Source organism: Misgurnus anguillicaudatus, chromosome 11, assembly GCF_027580225.2.
Source record: "Misgurnus anguillicaudatus chromosome 11, ASM2758022v2, whole genome shotgun sequence".
Classification (NCBI taxonomy): Eukaryota; Metazoa; Chordata; class Actinopteri; order Cypriniformes; family Cobitidae; genus Misgurnus; species Misgurnus anguillicaudatus.
Window position 1 is genome coordinate 36323768 of NC_073347.2, and position 20653 is coordinate 36344420.

The 20653-nt window shown below is 38.0% G+C and overlaps 1 protein-coding gene across 2 annotated transcripts in view; it reads right to left on the reverse strand.

Annotated features, from left to right (window-relative positions):
* Window positions 1-20653, reverse strand: part of LOC129415714 (uncharacterized) — a 222285-nt gene that overhangs the window by 53458 nt on the left and 148174 nt on the right. For both annotated transcript variants that reach the window (XM_073873599.1, XM_055169813.2), the window contains 12 exons: window positions 13744-13779; window positions 13467-13502; window positions 12102-12137; window positions 9325-9369; window positions 8727-8780; window positions 6525-6578; window positions 4913-5002; window positions 1616-1657; window positions 1217-1294; window positions 439-474; window positions 254-298; window positions 107-160 (listed from right to left, as the gene is read on the reverse strand). In XM_073873599.1, coding sequence (XP_073729700.1) covers window positions 107-160; window positions 254-298; window positions 439-474; window positions 1217-1294; window positions 1616-1657; window positions 4913-5002; window positions 6525-6578; window positions 8727-8780; window positions 9325-9369; window positions 12102-12137; window positions 13467-13502; window positions 13744-13779 — 606 coding nt within the window. The remainder of the gene's footprint in view (window positions 1-106; window positions 161-253; window positions 299-438; window positions 475-1216; window positions 1295-1615; window positions 1658-4912; window positions 5003-6524; window positions 6579-8726; window positions 8781-9324; window positions 9370-12101; window positions 12138-13466; window positions 13503-13743; window positions 13780-20653) is intronic.

The following is a 20653-nucleotide window of genomic DNA, read 5'->3' on the forward strand; positions in this document are numbered from 1 at the left end:
AAAACAAGTGCAATACAGATTCACAAAACAATATTAAATGTGAACATGAATAACATTTAACAAGACAAAGGTTAAAGCATGTCAGTAATATATATATTTTATGTACCGGTTCTCCAGGGGGTCCAGGGGGTCCTGGTCTGCCTTGTGGGCCTGGTGGTCCCTTTCAACAAATATATACAAAAACAAGTTATTGATTAAAAAAATCTATTACGTACAATGTAAATTATAAAGATATAAGCAGATATATTTTCACCATGTTTCCTGCTATTCCAGCTGGTCCTGGGGGTCCACGAGGTCCCTGTTAAATCAATTCATCGAAATGGACTTCCATTGTCAACACAAACTAGCCTCTGTTTGAAGTATTGTTTTACTTCTAGTCAATGTATTTAACACGATTGATGATCTAGTTACTGATGTTTCTGGATGTTTCTCTTTTACCTGGATTCCTGTGTCGCCCTTTGGTCCCATCGAACCCTATGGAAAGAAAAGTTTTTCGTTGTTCTCATAATCTCAACAATCACAGATTTTTGTGCTTTCATGCATTTTCTGCAATCCTAAAATCTAACCCTGTTCTGCATGCCACTCCAAAGTGTGAACTTAAAAATCTCAAGTCTGATTCACTTTATCATCTTTATATTTTTAGTTTAGGTACCATTGTATACTATGAATACAATACTATACAATGCAAGACTTAATATGGCCGCCCTGGTGACTTAAGTCCCGCCTTCCAGTAAAAAGAACCAATCATTAATGGATAACAACTGATGATTCTCTGGGGAGGAATGTGAGGCGTGTGCATTCACAGTAGCAACCTTGATAAATGTGTTTTTAGCTCAATATGAGTTTATGAAGCAATAGTTATGATACAGTTAATGTCAGGATTAAATGTTGGTTCTAAATATGTTGTTTAATTGTAATTTTAGCACCCAGTTTTGAAGATATCTGTCTTTACCTATTCCCAAGTACAGCAGATAGGACTTTATCATGAGGCATTGCAAACATGGCCTCTGATTTCCCTAAAGTGACGTTGTTTCTGTATAGCGCACATTATTAATACTATAATGATGTCATTTTGTCCATTTTGAACAAAGCTGATATAATCAATATCTGTTTAATTGGATAATAATTATATTCTTCTGGTGAACTATTTCTTTAAGAGTCAGAGTAGTTGTGAAAAGATAAATATACCCCATTACCCTTCTCAAAAGCTACTTACAGGGGGTCCAGAAATGCCAACACCCGGTTCTCCTTTCTCCCCTGGGTCTCCGGGTACACCAGGAACGCCTCGCTCGCCCTGACGGAAACAACCAAATAACCAAATTGGACTTTATGTCCAGCAGAGCTGCATGCATCCAAATTTCACAAAGTGCCCTGGTGTGATTTTATGCAATAAGATTTGGACCCAACAGATTTTGTGGCTTATAAAGAAGATGCTGCCATAGCAACATCAAATCCTTAGCCAGATTAGAGATATTTCATTAAAACTAAGAATAAATCAAGACATGCATATCAAATAGCATACAATAAATAATCACATACATCAAAATAACGCATACGAATTTTAAAAAAGAGGAAAAATTGTTATGAAGCACATGGAAAACTAATAGCGACCCACCTTTGGGCCTCGTGTCCCGCGCGAGCTAGAGATGGCATCCTCCTAGTGCAGAACAAAAGACAGAAAAAAAACTGAATATAATCTTATAAAGACTTATATAAGGTTTAATTTACATAAAGAGCAGAAAGTAAGATATGAATAATGGACTGGGAAATGTCAATCTGAAATATTGGACAGCATTGATAGGTTTTCTAGGGTTTAATACTATTCACAGCAAAATTGTAATTGTTTGCCTGAGTGTGATTTGTAAGTGATCCTGCAGATCTTGACTGTGTAAAAGAGTTGCAGTAAGCATTATTTGCTCTACGCCACTGATGAAAAATTGATCTCTGCAGTCAGCAAGAATGATATTGTGCAATGTGAGAAGAGGATGGTAAACTAAACATTAGGTGTGTGAAGAGATCTCGAGTTTTTTGCATCCATGAATAAGTGACTTTTGGGAATTAACACGACAATGATTGAAACAGTTAGGGTAAGATGGGGTAAGATTTCTACTTGCACACACCTACAGTAAGCGAGGGGAAAATAGGTGCTATAATGCAAAGAACAGGTCTAGCACAACATAAAATACCATTTATGAATCATTCACTTCTAATGTGACATGAAACAGGCCATGGCACGACTTTTCACCCATTAAGATTGTATTGCATTGTCTATATACCCTGCTATTTTGCAAGCTCTCTCACTTAGAAATCATGGAGGGGTCTTAAATTGTCATCGTAGGTGCATGTCCACTGTGAGAGACATAATCTAAAAAAAATCCAGAAATCACAATACATTATTTTTTTTACTATTTATTTGTATAATACAGCTGCAAATAGGTATTTGAACACTTGTCTATCAGCTAGAATTCTGACCATCAAAGACCTGTTAGTCTGCCTTTAAAATGTCCACCTCCACTCCATTTGTTATCCTAAATTAGATGCACCTGTTTGAGGTAGTTAGCTGCATAAAGACACCTGTCCACACCATACAATCCAACTACTAACATGGCCAAGACCAAAGAGCTGTCACTAGAGACAAAATTGTACACCTCTACAAGGCTGGAAAGAGCTACGGGGCAATTGCTAAGCAGCGTGGTGAAAAAAGGTCCACTGTTGGAGCAATCATTAGAAAATGGAAGAAGCTAAACATGGCTGTCAATCTCCCTCAGACTGGGGCTCCATGCAAGATCTCACCTCGTGGGGTCTCAATGATCCTAACAAAGGTGAAAAATCAGCCAAGAACTACATGGGGGGAGCTGGTCAATGACCTGAAAAGAGCTGGGACCACCGTTTCCAAGGTTACTGTTTGTAATACACTAAGACGTCATGGTTTCTAATCATGCATGGCATGGACGGTTCCCCTGCTTAAACCAGCACATGTCCAGGCCCGTCTTAAGTTTGCCAATGACTATTTGGATGATCCAGATCCAGTCATGTGGCCAGATGAGACCAAAATAGAACTTTTTGGTCATAATTCTACTAAACATGTTTGGCTGAAGAAGAATGATGAGTACCATCCCAAGAACACCATCCCTACTGTGAAGCATGGGGGTGGTAGCATCATGCTTAAGGGGTGTTTTTCTGCACATGGGACAGGGCGACTAAACTGTATTAAGGAGAGGATGACCAGGGCCATGTATTGTGAGATTTTGGGGAACAACCTCAGTAAGAGCATTGAAGATGTGTCAAGGCTGGGTCTTCCAACATGACAATGACCCGAAGCACACAGCCAGGATAACCAAGGAGTGGCTCTGTAAGAAGCATATCAAGGTTGTGGCGTGGCCTAGCCAGTCTTCAGACCTAAACCCAATAAAGAATGTTTGGAGGGAGCTTAAACTCCGTGTTTCTCAGCTACAGGCCAGAAATCTGACTGATCTAGAGAAGATCTGTGTGGAGGAGTGGGCCAAAATCCCTCCTGCAGTGTGTGCAAACCTGGTGAAAAACTACAGGAAACATATGACCTCTGTAATTGCAAACAAAGGCTACTGTACCCGATATTAACATTGACTTTCTCAGGTGTTCAAATACTTCTTTGTAGCTGAATCATACAAATAAATAGTTAAAAAATCATATATTGTGATCCCCTCCATGATTTCTAAGTGGGAGAACTTGCAAAATAGCAGGGTGTTCAAATACTTATTTTCCTCACTGTATATTAGAATAGCACTTCATTCGTTTCTGGTGTGAACGTTACACTGTAAACAAGGTGAATTTACATTTATCTTTCAGCAGAGGCTTTTATTCAAAGTGACTTACAAATGAAAGAGCAATTTCGATTATGTCATTCTCTTTATTATTCAAAACAGGAGCAAATGATGGTAGCTGATGACTTCATGCTGATAAATTGATTTCAGTCCAGCAAACCATCATTCAAACATTCAACAGGGGATCGGTCTGCCCACCACCCATCTGTCTATATGTTTCATGCTGAAAGATTTGTTACCACCATTATAGTTAATATAAACTTTACTTTATCTTCTTTCTTAGCAAACAAACATTTTTTTGGGGTCAGAGTCCAGCTAGCATCTACTGTAACTAACATGAAACATCTTGAATAGTGTTACCACTGCTGATGTCTCAAAAACATCTGATAGGAAAGTGTTGCGGTTCAGGGATTGCTCTTTCATAGTTCAAGAAACGTAACACAGTTTTACGCTACATTTACTGTAAGTATTGACTTTGGAGATGAATCTCCAAACTTTTGTTATTGAAAGTGAAACAAGACAGACTGCATTAACAGTCTAGAAGTATAAAATAATGTCAAGAACAGAGCCTGAATGATTTTAGTCTTTAAAGAGTTTGATGAAATAGTTTGAATTGAAATCTGCAATGAGCGCAAACTCTGGGGTTTGGAAAATCTGAGCAAACCTTTGACATTATTATATGTAGATCTCTTCTGAAATTCTAGAATATACATGTGAGATCATAACACGGCCTCTAATCTCATAAAATTGTTTTTTTTTTGTTTTACAGAGAGCCACAGGTGTGTAGGCAGGCTGCTTTAACAGATAGTTTCACCGAATTGTGTGTATTAGCATGAGACATCTTTCCCGTTCCCAGTGTCAGAGCTTAAACGATGAAGCGTTTATCAGTAACCCCAGCTGCTGTTGGAGGATGAACGCATGTGTGGGAATGTCTGACATTAGCTGTCACAGATTTACAAGTGCGTCATGTCACTGACAGCCTGCGTTGTTATTAAAAGCAGCGGGATGTTAGATAAGTGTTGATCTGTATTCTGTTTGTGCTTCTGTAAGAGGTGTTGAATGAAAATAGGTTTAAGATCACAGATGGAGGAGGGGGAAAGAGAGCCTACCGCATTGCAGGGTCCGGGTGTGCAGGGCTCACCAGGCTCACCCTTGAGGCCCGGGGGTCCAATCGGTCCTGGTGCTCCACCTGCCTCTCCCTGCACAAACATAAACACACATCGACAACTGGAATTTAGAGATCCCGTCACCTATGGCTTGTCATTTGACACACACATACAAATTTTTTGTAAAATAGGCCTCTGTGCGAACACAAACACGTCCTGTAAATGTTCTGGGATCGTTCCCATAAAGAGGACCTACAGTAGTAACATTCAAGGAAAGCATTCTGTGTGAACAAGACGCAGAACAATGCCGTAAGGGGGCGTGCCGTAGTGAGGACGCGCATGTCATCGCAACAAGTAGTTATGGTTCAGCTCTTTAAAATGAGGGATTTACATGCAGATTAACATTCACAACAAAAAATGTCATGAAGCTGGACTGAAACAGAGATCAGGGAGCTCGTCACTATCAGCGCTGAAGCTGAGATCATTCACCATCATGACCTAAATGATCATGAAATAAAATGCACATGCGTGGTTTCTCGAGAGATAATTCACGGATAATTAGCAAACTTCAGAAGCTGTGGAAAAAACTATCAAGCACAGGACTTTAAATACATCACATGCCTTTACAGGATCTTTACGGTATGTGTGTGAGAATATTAAGTATTGATTAAGAAAAACTACTTCAGAAACATACACAGTTTTGCACCAATAATATTAACCTGTTTCCCTGCCATTGACAAGTTATCTCGTCAATTAAGAGAAAACATTTCCCTGCCAAGTTTTTCCTGACGAGTTTTTACAGTAATCTGTAATTCCGCTATTATCCACAAGATGACGCTCTTACACAATTTATAAATAAGTAAAGCAAAAACTAATTTAACAACATTTTAAACCCTGTGTATGTTTTGATATTCATTCTGAATCTGATCTCTAACAAAATTCCTTTACAAAAATACAATTATTTCAGCTTTTTGCTCAAAATTTTATTTTTGATATTTTTGAAGAAACTTACCCATACATTACAGTTGATAAAAAGAAAACAAATGAAGATAGGATAAACATTTTGTTTCCGTTTTGTTTGTTTGAAAGCAGATGGTCTGTTCTTTCATTTGATATATTTGTATGTATATATATTCGTAGAAGAACATTTTCCTGGAAAGCCTTTTGTAAAACTTTTGTGAAAATTACAAAAAATGCTGGTGGGGAATAAGTCAATGCAAAGCATCATTTATAATAGTAAAACAGTGACAAGTAACTTTCAATTATACAGACTTTCATTTAAGTGATGTTATAAATGTTTATTTTAAAATATCCATCCATTAAGCGTGCATAATGAATCACAAGATAGCCTTTGAATCCATTTGATCTATTGATCTATTTTTCACGACTCAGGGCAAAAAGGATGCATTTTAAGTTAAAGTTTCCTGTAATTGATCTCATCTCTGAAACAACATGTGTATTACTATTAGCATCAATTTACAGCAAGTAAGTGAGAAAAAAAAAGTTTCTTTATATGCTGTTGCAAACCAAATGACCTTGCAATATCAGAGAGATGGAGGCACACTTAAAGTTTAACGCTATAATATGGCTAATGAATTCAAGCAGTGCTCTTTACCTTCTCTCCTTTCATTCCATCTCTTCCATGTAGTCCTGGATGACCGGGAGAGCCCTGGAAACCAAGAGAAGATGAGACATGTGTATCAACTTCAGCTAGTGGGCCCTTCTTTTATCACACCACACCTACATTTTACTCCTAACATCCCCGCTTCCCAGTATTACTATTCTTTTTTTTATAAATGCAGATGCTTGTTAGCAGAAGCAGGTGCTGAGAACAGATTGTGATGCTGATGTTGTTTTTCTCCAGCACATTGAGAACTCAGATGTTCCCGTCTCTGCAAATTAATTTTCCGATTACCGATTGATTACTGATTGTGCGAGAAACAACTTACAGCTCTGCGTTCTCATTTTCTCTGTGTGTGTGTGTGTAAGAGAGAGAGAGAAACTGAGGAGTGCATAATTGAAGGAAATTATTCAATTTTTACAGAATTCAATTTTCCTGGAGAGTTTGTGAGTGGCACTTACCTATGCCAAAACCTCACCGGCACAATGCAAGGGTAATATGGATGTTTACCAGACCTCTGCTATACAGCTGAGTGGTTTAATGTGTTGCTATGTGAATGATTCCTGTCTGAACTACTTCCATATAATATTTTAGTTAAAAACATATAATGTTATATCATCCTTTACAGAACTTACAGCACAAAAGTCTTTAAAAAGTGAGTTGCAAGTGGAGGTATCACTCATCTCTGTTTCCCAAACAACACATCCAAATGTAGTATTCCGGATTAACAGTTTTTAACCCCAAATAGGAATGTTCATATTGACCGATTAACCGATGGTAAGAATTTATGACCGATTAATACAGGGTTCCCACACCTTAGTTAACTTCAAATTCAAGGACGTTTCAAGGACTTTCCAGGTGCAATACCCTCAAATTCAAGGACTAAATGTGGGGACACATTTCAAGTGAGAGCAAAGTTACATCGTGCTACCTTTTTATGATACTTTCGAGGGAACTTGTGCTGCGTCACTGCGGTGACACTTTGGGGACGCCTCCAGGTGTAAGTGTGTCTGAATGTGTATATCAAATTCAACCAATGGTGAGACTTAACGACAAAGAAAGGCTGACGCGGAAGTCAGGAAGGATATCACTATCTGAAATATTGCCAAAGACGGCATTACAGGGATGCAGGAAGTATGACAAGGAAGACGCAGCGTCTCGTTCCCTTCTCAGAGAACAACAGTTACATACGTAACCCAAGACGTTTTCATGTGTCAAACACAACTATGAAAGCATTATGAATCAACATTCACATACAGAAGATATAAGCATTTAAAGCGAACAGTTTAGCACGTGTGCTTATAAAGTCTAGAATTTTTATGATATTTTTATCCTCTACTACACAGGGAATTTTTTTTCCCCAGAAAACTTTTTGCATAAAATAGATTCAAGCACTTTCAATGACCTGTATCTACGTATGTATATTATAAAAAACTTTCAAGGATTTCAAGGACCCGTGGGAACCCTGTTAATATCATTAGTTTAAAAAAAATGTGTTAACGCACGGTGCATGTGGACACGTGCCTACAGACATCTTGCCACTTTTCTATCCTTAATTTGTGAATGTCCTGTAAATGATGTGAATTATTGCTGTCCTGACGGTCTGGTAAGTAATCATTTGTATGAGAAATCATTTGTACTGCATATGTGTCTGTGCTTGGAAGTTGCATGGAGACACACGCGTGTGCGTAAGATGACGTGGTCCGTCCCCATCTCCATCTCACGTGCATCCGGACAGACTTTCGCTGATCGCCTCTGTCCTAGAACCTGACCATAAACATCTCTCTTTTTGCACAAACAGAGAAAGAAGATGCAAAAGCAAAACTTTTTGAAATGTGTCCTGCTTCAGAAATGGCCTCTGTGGTAGATGATACGGTAAAGAGATAATCTGTTGTCTTTGGATATGAATCCTCTGGACTGATCGTGTGCTCTTATGATAATGTTCTGGTTCTGTTGTTGATCTGTTGTTGTTGTTAAAATTAAATAAAATGTTTGTATTTTTTACCGGGTCACAGACAACCATCAACTGTATTTTTACTCAATGACAATTTAATATTAACATCTTCTCAGTTTACAGTTAATGTTTGGTTAACAAGCTGCAGTTGTCGGTCGGGAAAATGCACTAAATCCCAAACCCTCATAGTAATTAATAGAAATAGGGATGCTTGCCATATCACTAATAGGTGAAGTACTTACCATGTCTCCTGGAAGACCACGTAGTCCAATGGGACCAGGTGGGCCCACTTTTCCCTGTAGGAGCACAAATACATTACCAGTACAGACCCGTTTTATCCGTCACACCGAAGTACAGCGAGGTCACAGACAAACACGAGAGTATGCCAAAACTGAAATCGCAGTGTCTGACTTTGACGGACTCAAACAATAAAAATAGCCCTTGAAAGGTCTTGCTGCAGTTACTTTGATTTTGTACCGACCGTGAAAATTGTAGCATTTTGACTGCTTGCTATTCTGAGAGGTCTCTCTCTGTGCCCTTAACTGAAAAGAGGGCCAAAAATCTGATGCTTTTTGTGACCCTGGTAATACGCCACAGCCAATTTAACCCAGCTGGAACTGGTCGCAATAAGCTGCCTATAAGCAAGGTTTTGATAGTAGTCAGTAAATCACTGAGATCATGGCAAAGTTCCTGTCCTGGTTATGTTGACAAGGTCCAGAATAATTCCACCACACTAGAGCCAAATGACTTTAAAATGGCCTTTCCATCTTGGTTAAATGACAAGAGGAAGTGTTTAACTTTTCACAGTTTTCATAGTTCACAGAAACAAAAAGTTCATACCTCAGGTCCTGGTGTCCCACTTGGCCCAGGCAATCCAGTATCCCCCTTTATGAGGTGATAGCAGGTCAAAGAAAAGTAAAACAATACATTAGGACAGGTTTGAAAACTTGGCCATTCTCTGAAAAGAGTGCTACTAGTGTCCAAGCATTTTAGGTAAATTCAGGCTGGCCATGACGAGGTGTCCCACCCTAATATTCAGATTACTGACCAACAAATACGATTACACAAGACAAACTCACTAGTTTGCGTGGTGGATCATTTGTATGGTTTGTACAGTCTTATTATGTTTGCAATCTGCTTTTGCCCAAGTGAGTTAGGGTTTAGGGGTGGGGCTTAATTTTTTTTAAATGATCATAAGTTTTTGTACGATTTACATCGTAACAAATTCATTCAAATTAGCCACCTTGGCAACTACAGAGCTGCAGGGATGATGCAACCCAGATGTAAGCGTTAAGTGGGTTCCCGAAGCAAAAAGTCAAATGGATTTTTCCACAGGCTTTTGGGTTATCAATTAAATTAAAATGTTGTTGCACTTGCCTGTACAGATTTTATCCATCAAGATAATCTTCAGAAATGAACTTTTATGAATGTCGAAATGCCTTTGAAAAAATGCTCTCTGATGAGGAAATAGTCCATGGATCAATCTTTTTGGGGGATTGTTTTTGAGTAATCCCATCCCATGCAACTTTTAAAGACACATAAAAGCTTTAAAAAAGTCCCAAGGGAGGGTATTACTGATGTGTTTTAAGTCATAGAATGAAACGCAAAAATATCTTGAGCTTGTGTTAATCCAAAATCTTACTTAAGGCGTTTAACCCCATTCAAATAGCAATAGAAAAGAGAACTGGAAGTGCACTAAAATGCTTCTTATGAGGCTATCAAGCTAGGTTTTTTCTCAAACGGCAATTTATAAATGATTACCCCTAACCCTAAATATGTGCATACAGCCTTGCATTTTCTATACATACAGTACATAGACACATAAACCCAATTCACACAGACCTTTGGTCCCAGAAAATACCCGTAAAATTGCCAGACAAGCGTCTGTGTGAATGCAAACATGTCCCCTCTATCTTCTGGGATCGTTGCCGGAAAGAGGACCTAGTAAGATACATGGAAAACCCTCTGTGTGAACAAGAAGCCGAAACAATGCCGTAATGGGCGTGTCGTAGTGAGGACACACGCTATACACAACAAAAGTTATGGTTCAGCTTTTAAAAATGAGAGATTTACATGCATATCAACATTTGCTACAAGAAATGTCACAAACTAGATTAAAGCAGTTATCAGGAAATGATAAATGAGACGCATAAACAATGCTGGGCGTGCCGTAGTGAGGACGCGCGTGTAATGGCAACATAAAGTTGGTTCAACTCTTTAAAATGAGGGATTTACAACATTCACAACGAGAAATGTCGACAAACTGGACTGACGCAGATATCAGTTAAGTTAGCTGATCACTTACCGCGCTGAAGCAGAGATCATTCAGCAGCATAAAAGAATATTGCGTTACGTGCTCATTTGAGCTATAATAAACAAAAAAATGCCCCCGAGTCATTCCAACAAGATATTTTGTTCAGCTCCTCAAAACGGGGGTTTTAAATGCATATAAAAAAAAAACGGTTTTAAAGCAGAGATCAGGGAGCTCGTCAAATATCCACTCTGAAGCTGAGATCATTCACCAGCATAGAACTGCGCGTCACACGCTCCTTTTTAGTTTGCTTATTATAAACAAAAATGCACGCAAATGGTTTCTGAAGAGAGAGAGAATAAATAATATGCAAACTTCAGACACTGCGTAGAAGATAGGGCAGGACTTTAAACAGGTCACGTGTCCTTCCGGGACCTTGCAGATGCCGGCAAATCATTGGCAGTGTGAATGAACAAAAAAATCAAAGAATCCCAGAAAAATCCAGGATGCATTTTTCGTGTATTTTCCGGAATGTCTGTGTGAAAAGGGCTATACATACATACATACATACATACATACATACTTACATACATACATACATACATACATACATACATATATTTTGTCACATAACATAACGAATCCCTACATTGTGTAATTATATTCATTTCCAGACAATTTACCAAAACATTTCAACAAACCTTTTTTAGTTGAATTAAGACTAACTAAGAACCAAAAGAGTGTTAAAGGGGACATTTCACAAGACGTTTTTAAGATGTCAAATACATCTTTGGTGTCCTGAGAGTACATATGTGAAGTTTAAGCTTAAAATACCCCACAAATAATTTATTATAGCATATTAAAATTGCCATTGTAGATGTGAGCAAAAATGTGCCGTTTTTGGGGTGTGTCCTCCATGAGCCGATAGAATGCAAACACTGATCACCATAATGATGGTTTGTTGAAATTAAAACCCAATTGTGCTTTCATTTATTTTCTCTCTCTCTCTCTCTCTCTCTCTCTGCATTAAATGGCAGTGCCGTGGTTGGATAGTGCAGATTAAGGGGCGGTATTATTATAATAAGATCCCCTACTGACATCACAAGGTGAGCCAAATTTTAATTACCCCATTTTCACATGCTTTCCAAAACTAAGTTACTGGTTTGATCTCTTTCACATTTTCTAGGTCGATAGTAGCACTGGGGACCCAATTATAGCACTTCAACATAAAAAAGTCAGATTTTAATGATATGTCCCCTTTAAAATATCTAAATATCACATAAAAACAGAACACTCTATTCTTCATGCGCCATTTGCTCATCTGACCTGCATCATCCCAAAAGTTTCTCTAATAGATTTCATTTACCTTCAGTCCTCGTGGGCCTTCAAACCCTCTTTCACCCTGGTGAAAGAAAGCACGGTGAGAAAATAGCACTGAAAAATATTTTTTAGAAGTTCAATAATACAGAAAAGAAGTCTGAAGGTTAGAAGCTTTCATCTTTTTAATGCTTTTAATACTTCACAAATCCTTTCAATTTAAAACTCTTGTGTGACATTACTATCATCTAAGGCCTCGTCCACACTGCAAACTTTCAGGAGTGACAACCGCATTTAAATGCAGGGCTGAATCCCCTAAATGATAATTTCATGTCTGTATGGAACAAGACTCGCTCCTGAAAATGTGATGATTGACACAATAATAACCATCTTGCGTGCTTATCATTCACTGCTTTGACCAAAATAATATTCCAGCAGTTTTGCAATAAATCTCCATCTTGGCGTTGTGTGTTGTATGCATTTGTAAATCTGCTTTTTTGTACTTGCATACCATTGTCGTGCTTAACCGTTTATGGCTTTTGGCTCATGAAGTGATCAAGTTTTTGGTTTTATGAAATTGTGAAACTGCCAGTCCCAATATTTTGATCTTTGAGGTAAAGCATTTGGATTTTTTTCCGGTTTATTATTGTTCGCAATTTTATTGATTTGTGCAAGATCTCTCATTTTCTGAACCGCGCATACAGAAGACCTTCTAGGCATTTTTTTTTCCAGAAGAGAGACCTGTCATGTCCATGATGCACGTTTAAATACTTCATCAACAACTAGTTGTTTAGTTTGGTTATGTACACACTATTCAGAGTTTCTGTAAATGCGGTTGCCACTACCTGCATTTTGCGGGTGTTAATTCGGTTGTCAGTCCCATAAAAAACAGGATTAAGCATTGAAAGGTGAAGTGACACTGAATACAAGGCCACTAATTTCCAAACTGGAGTACATAAGGTGATAATGGTGGTATGCAAACTTTTTTAAATTAGACAAAAAATTACAAAAGCATTCTTCTTACTCCATAAGTGAATCTTTTTTTTTTTTGTGAAATAAGCAGTTCAATATCAGGATGTTTTCTAAATACTACTCAATACTATAATATTATAAGATTGAACCATCTAATACATGGTAGATTATGTGACTGTACACAGAAGGATGTTTATTGTTTGGATGGCGACATCATTTTAAAACGTTTAGGAAACAGTCAGTGCTAAGAAGAGTGATGGATCAAGCAATTTGAGTGGCTGTTCGTTTTATTGGCTAAACATGGGTTTCATTTTTCATTTTGTGACAAGGCTGCTGGAACAGATTCTTCATTTTATACTGACTCATTCTGAGCTTTTATTTAACAGAAGAAAACATTTTATTTGTCTCAAAATGCTTTGTAAGATCATTTGTGGTCATTTACCTGATCTCCTTTCTGGCCTTTCTCACCTGATTCCCCCTCATGTATTGGTGAGAAAAAATAAAAATGAATGCAATTAAGGTTTCTTATGAAGGCATCTGGTTCAATTTAAAGCACACAGCCGTCTCCTGACACAAATGATGTTACTAAAACAGCTCAATAACCATTTAAAATGTACACAACTTACAATTACAGATCTCATTCATATGACATGAGCATGCATGAAAGTGCATATTACAATATATGTTATGAACAGCTTAGCATTGAGGGGAAAACTTACAGATCCAGAAAGTCTCAGGCCATGTGCCGTCATGACCTAAATAAATAAACAGAAAACAGATGGCTTTTATTCATGGTACAATGCACAAATCACCTTGAGAGGCAAACTCGATTGTTACCTTGATTGCAATTCATTTATTGTGCAAAACAGGTTTGCTTAATACACCAGACGTTTTCCTGCATGGGAAGCCTACTGGGATACTTTAAACTGCCAATAGTTTTTTGTTTAGCAATTGAGAGTTTGACATGCTGCTGTAATTGAATGAGAATGAATATAACTGTAGTTAATGTAATAGCTAACATGAAATACACCAATACACATTTCAATTTACATTTATAATAAATGGTTTAAAAATGTTGCATGTTTTTAAGTTTATGATACCTAGTGCTTTTTAGAATTTTAAAAGTCACGTTTTTTCTGATCCCATTTTTTAAACCCTAGTTAGTGTGTAATGTTGCTATACTAGCATAAATAATACCTGTAAAATGATAAAGCTCAAAGTTCAATGCCAGGCGATATATTTTCTTTAACAGAATTCGTCTTTCAAAGCTTACAGCGTACGGCCGGTTTGGACTACAGCCCTCTACTTCCTGCTTTAATGATGTCACTAGAACAGTTTTTTGACTAACTCCGCCCACAAGAATACATCAATCGCCAGCTAACCTAACAGCAAGCTAACCTACTATCGAATCACAACACAGTAAACAAACTACACAATCAAAACTCATCACATATTTCTGAAGGAGGGACTTATAACAAGGACCTTTAATATCCATCAAAATGCATTCATCCATCAAAAACGAAGTTATTAAGGGCCAAATGGGGAAAATTTGTGTGAGAGCTCAATTCCAGAGCACTGATGGTAATGGTAATAATTGCTTAACTTTGGTAAGTTATTTACTAAAAATGTGCAAAATTGAACAACACAGGCACAACAGCTCATTTTCAAAATGACCAACACAATTCTGAATGACCAACACAACATCACAGCTGAATGGGTTGTGAAATCCCAGCTAACAAAACTATAGTACACTAAAATGAACTGGAGGACAAAAAAATGCAGGTTTTCAAGAAGTTTTGAAACACCTGCTATTGTGTGACTCCTCCTAGTGACTCCTCTTTTATTTCCTCCAGCAAATAAAAAATAACTTGGCAAAACAATATTTTTGAATAATATGTTCCTCTGGCATTCCAAATAAATATTTTTTTCTGCGTTAAATAATGGCGTAATATCACATGCGCAAACATTAGTAAATCACATTGCCTGAATCATTCAAATAATCTCCTCCCATAAATTTTGCGTCTGAAAGGGAAACTCCTATAGATGGATTTCAGTCATGTGACCTTTTACGTCATGCCGCCATCTTGAGGACCTACCGAGTACCAGTAGGCTATTGACAAGCATTGGCTACCTTGCTACGATTTACGGATTTCTTATCTTTTACTGTCTATCATTCTTACGGATACAGTAAATGGCTACGAAAGACAACATGTCGCACCTCGACTGGCATGAAAAGAAATGCTACTTTAAAAAATATATATATTGGAGCCTACTCGATTCCTGATGCGTTCTTCCAGCCGCTGTTCGCTGCTTCCGAACTACCACTATTTTTACAATATAAGAAGACGCAACACAACATGAAACTTTGCTCGAAGTATCAGCTGGATCTCTACACATGAACACGAGCATTGAGAACATTGTTTGTGTACACAGAATTTACTAAAAAGAAAGGCTTTGCACAACCGACCCTGGCCGTTATGGTGTCCGCTCGTCATCTCTGCCAGACGTAAATAATCGCTTTCCGATTGCGAATGAATGAATCTTATATAAGGCTCCTTTTTCAACTAGAAGGTCAATATTGTTTGTCACTTGCGACAAAACAATGAATTATCCGTGCATTTATATGGAGCTATGCTTTAGGAGCTATCCATCTTTACTCTCCTCCCTCCTTACGTTGCATTCGGAGATCGCTACATTTTGACTGGCAAGATGGCGGTGAGCGGAAGCCAAATCATCCAAAGTCAGTTGTTCAAAACCTTCCCTTTAGTAAACTCTGTGTTCACAAACAATGTTCTCAATGCTCGAGTTCACGTGTAGAGACACAGATGACACCCCGAGCAAAGGATCATGCCGCGTCGAGCCCCCCCAGTGTTGCAAAAATAGCGATTTTGATGCTCACAACATATTGAAGGCATAGCTTCTAGTTCTTTTGCCACCACTTCAGGTCCTTAACTCATACAGCCGCCAGCCTTTTTGAGAAAAGTTGCCCACCTGCATTTTTGTGATTTTAACAGAATTTTCACAAAATTCCTTGCAGGAAAAATCATTTTCTATAAATATATAAACATACAAATTATATCAAACTAAAGAACACACCCTCTGCTTTCAAACAAACAATAAACAAACAAACAAACAAACAAAATGGGGAAAAAACGTTTCATTATATATTTACTTTTTCTACTTAATTTAACCACTGAAATATGGATATTTCTCTTCAAAAATACAACATTTTGAGCAAAAAGCTTAAAAAATTGCGTTTTTGTATAGGAATTTATGTTAGAGATCAGACTCAGAATGACTATCAAACATAAAGGCAGTTAAAATAAATCATTAACTCTTTTTAACTTCCGTTTTTGATAAATTCGATTTGGTGGATAAAGGTGGATAAAAGCGGTATTACACTTTCACTTTGAAATTCGTCCAAAAAGGCATATTTATTAGTTAAATATGAACTCATAAATGATGAGATAACTCATCAATGGCGGTGAATGAGTTAAAATGGCGGAAGACAAGTGAGTGACGTCAGCTGATATTCATGTATAGACGGTTTCAGCAGTTACAACATAAACAAGCGGCTTTTGTTGAACAAAGCAACTTCCGGTAAACTCATAAAAAAAAAACAGTCCTTTTAAAGTAGTTTATTTATATAACAAGCAAAATAAACAACATGTAGATTACCTACAAAACCAAAACATTTGTTTTTTTTTGACGAGGAATTTGTTTAAAGAGTTAAACAAACAGAAATTGGAAGTAAAGTTCCGACCAGATGCATAATCGCGTCACCGCACGTGCGTCCGATGAAACCATCTCTAAATGCATATGCAAAAATAACTAAACCACACCTTTTCCATGCTAATAATCCGCTGCGCGTCATTAGTTAATCCCGACAGTCGTTACTTGACGACAAAATGATGGTTTGTGCTGGCACAAGCTGTTAGTAAATCAGGCCCTACAGTAAATGTCTTTTGAGAGGAAGCAATGGTTATTTAAAAAGTTGGGTCAAAGGTCGCCTCAACTCTTTTATCAACATGCGTATGGCTGTAATTTATAAATTTTTCCTTATTAAAACCCATTGCTTCACCTCAGAAGACAACTCTATGGATGGAGGCACCTTTCTGAAGATTTAAAAGTGTGGCATTATTCATTAATATTATAAGGTTTAAAAGAGCCAGGAGATTATTTCATATAACTGTGTTGGGCTGAAAGTCAGATAGACCTGGGATGGTGTAAGAAGGGGATTAAATATGAACAATTTTTTATTTTTGGATAAACTATGCTTTTAAATCTGTTATTTAGGTCCACAAATTAAATGGACTGTAAAAATTCACAAGTTTATGAATTCCTGGTTTTGATCTCATTTTAATTGGCTTTTTAGCTGTCACTATCATGCAGACCTTACAATCCTGGTGCGAAGGATATTTCTAGGGTTTTGGAGTATGCTGGTAGTCCTTTTTGAGGAAAAACAAAACAAAAACAGAAATGTACTGAACATCAGTTGGACACTGTGAGAAAAGGATATATTTACCCCGTATGGGGCTCGAGACAAGAAAAAGTGTCAATAATTTCCTAGAGGGTCGCATTGGATCAAGAACGAATTCGAGTGAGGAACAGCTGTCATTATAAACTCCATTTAGCCCCCGTAGTGTTCACTTTGAAGACATGCTCCAGCTGCACACTATGAAACCCAAATCAGTTTTGATTTTATGCTTTGGCACACTCCACTTTAAAGTGATCTCAGTTCAGCGATAACAAGAAGCTTCCTGTCTTTCTTCTTTACTGTCTGAAGAGATTTGCACTAATCCAGTCATTATGACATTTCAAAATGGCCAGAACCTTTTACTGCAACCCAAGCCCTGTAAGAAGGGAACCAAATGAACCTCTTCAAAGCATCATGGTCTGCTGAAAAGAAGTGAATTCTGAATCGACAGTATGTTGATGTTTCATTTGTCCATTAACTACCGGTTTAATAGATTGTCAATCATTTTGTAAATGTGAAGGATGGCTTGTTGTGTGGGATGTACCTGTTCATTCATTGATTCACGCACTGTAAAAATAAGCCAAAGTTAAATAAAGATAAACAACAGGAGGCGACATTAATAAAACGTCGATCTGAGGATGGAGAATCATTTATGAAGTCAAATAAATCAAGCTTCTCACATCCGCTAAGCTCATGACGTGATACTGCTAACATGTGTCGTTTTGGGTGTGTCCTTTAAAATGCAAATGACAGATGAAGTTTAAACACTGATCTCAATGATGGTGGTTTGATGCAATTCAAACTCAATTGTGCTGTCAATTTTTTTTTCTCTCTCTCTCTTTCTCTCTGCACTAAATGGCAGTGCTGTGGGTGGATAGTGCATATTAAGGGGGCGGTATTATTATAATAAGATCTCCTTATGACATCATAAGTAGGGCCAAATTTCAATGACCTAATTTTTTCTCACACCTACAAAGTGGCAATGCTAACATGTTCATGCCATGGCCCCTTTAAGACCTACACAATTTTTAAATTGAGATATAGGCCTAAAACAAATCCCTTTTGGATATTTATATTCTTTCATTTTCTGTACAACAAAGCAATAAAAAAAGCATTTTTGAAGAGGCTTACTTATTTTTTTATTGTAACACAGTTAGCATATAAAGCGAGTTACCTATCCTGTTGTATATACAGACAGACAGCACACACACAGCCAGTATGAATGTGCCACTTGCGCATCCGTGAAAGAAAAGCACAATGGACGCGAGCTTCATCCGTGCTTTAAACACGCGCTTACACATCCGTGAAAGCAAAGCGTGTGAACATTTATACGTCTTTGTTTGTTTAACGGGACAGGCACAAATTTTAACATAACATTTCCATTTCATGTCGGATTAAGCCCAGGGCTAATTTTTCTCTGTAGTCCCTTTAAAGTGCAGATGAAACTTACAAGTGAACCAGTAAAGAATTGTCATTGCAACCTACTGTTTAAAAATTTCTCATGAGGACTGATCTGACTCCACAACAGATTTCTGTCAAAGGTTAAAAAGACAGAAGAATCATTATAAGTTAGGAATGAGACTGTGCGGGTGCTTGAATCGAGATTGTAATCTTTTTATGATTAATCGTGCAGCCCTACAAAGAGTTCATGCTGTATTAGTACCTTAAATGTACATATTCGTACCGAATCTATACATACCTGTACCTACATGGTACATATTAGGACCTTTTTAAAGGGTACTGCCTCATTGCATCATTGATTGACCTTTTTTTTGTCTGACGGTGTAACCAGTTTTGCCAGGCTGGGAGACCAACTAAAAACCTTACGCTGGGTAAACCCACAGGGATGCAATGTAGGTAAGCAGCTCACAAGATTTTTGAAGAATTATTAAGGTTGTTTTCACATATGTTGGTGCGCACCGCGGTGCGGCCTCGGAGCGCACCAAAATACATTGTATCATTTTTCAGTTAGTGCGGTCCGTGTTCACATATATATATTTTTTACTTTACTCGAAATGCCGCACCGTACGCCATGTGACAACGGTCAGTGCTGTCATTGGTCTCTGACAGCTCTTACCGTCTCATGACCACCCCCACGTTTCCACGACAACCAGCCTGACAGGGAGAGAGTGCAGCTATCAAGATGTGGAGATAAACGATGCACGTCTTTGTGAAGTTTCTTTGCTTTAACGCGAAATTGCGTAGCTGTTCTATTAAAGCTTTTCTCACGGAGCCGTTTGCTAAAAAGCCCGTAATGTCACTATTTGTGTGTGGAGGACAGCTATGCATTTATAAAATCATCAGCTCAAACGTAAAGGAGACATAGAATCTCTATGCAACGGACCAGGAATGGCTTGTTTGTTGTTAACCCACAATATAACACCCGGCTCACGTCACAACGGAAGCCCAGTGGCTCAAACATGTGGAGAACTTCCTGTATTTGGTTCGGCCCGAGGTCCGGCAGTGTTCACACCACAGGTGGGTCGCCCCAGAGTTCGGCAACAGCCGCTCCGAGACCACCTGTTTAGAGCGGTCTCGGAGCGGCCGCTTAGTGCGCACCCGAGTGCGGCTGTTGTGTTCACACTGACCCAAACGCACCGTACTCGGAGCGACACGTCATTTGGGCCGACCTAAACAGTGTATATGTGAAAACACCCTAAGTCTACATGTTCTGTAAATCAAAAATAAGCGTGTGTGTTCTCATGCTTGTTAATTGTCAAAGTCAGTCAAGCACACTGCACATTGACTTCCTCTGGTTTGATCTCAGACAAACAGTTAATTACCGTTTAACAATAAACTAAAATGTAATTAAAATCTTGAAATGGGATTTAGGTAACAGTTGTTCAAAGTCTTTTTTCTTGGACATAAAAACCTTTAATTAAACGTCTCTAATTATATAAGTACTAACGCTGCACACTGTGCACTATTCAAAGCCACAATCAAATTACAAACTAAAGCAAACCAATCAAACTCTTAAAACTAGTTTATATTTGAGTCACTCGTCATCATTTCAGGAACAGCAGCAGCAAAGAAACAATTGGACTCTTTCTTCTTTCTGGCTTTTTCTGAATCTTTGTAAATTGGTATAAAGAGGGCCACAGTCACTCCACTTTTACAATTTAGCTCTAAATTCACACAGCAGGCAACATCAA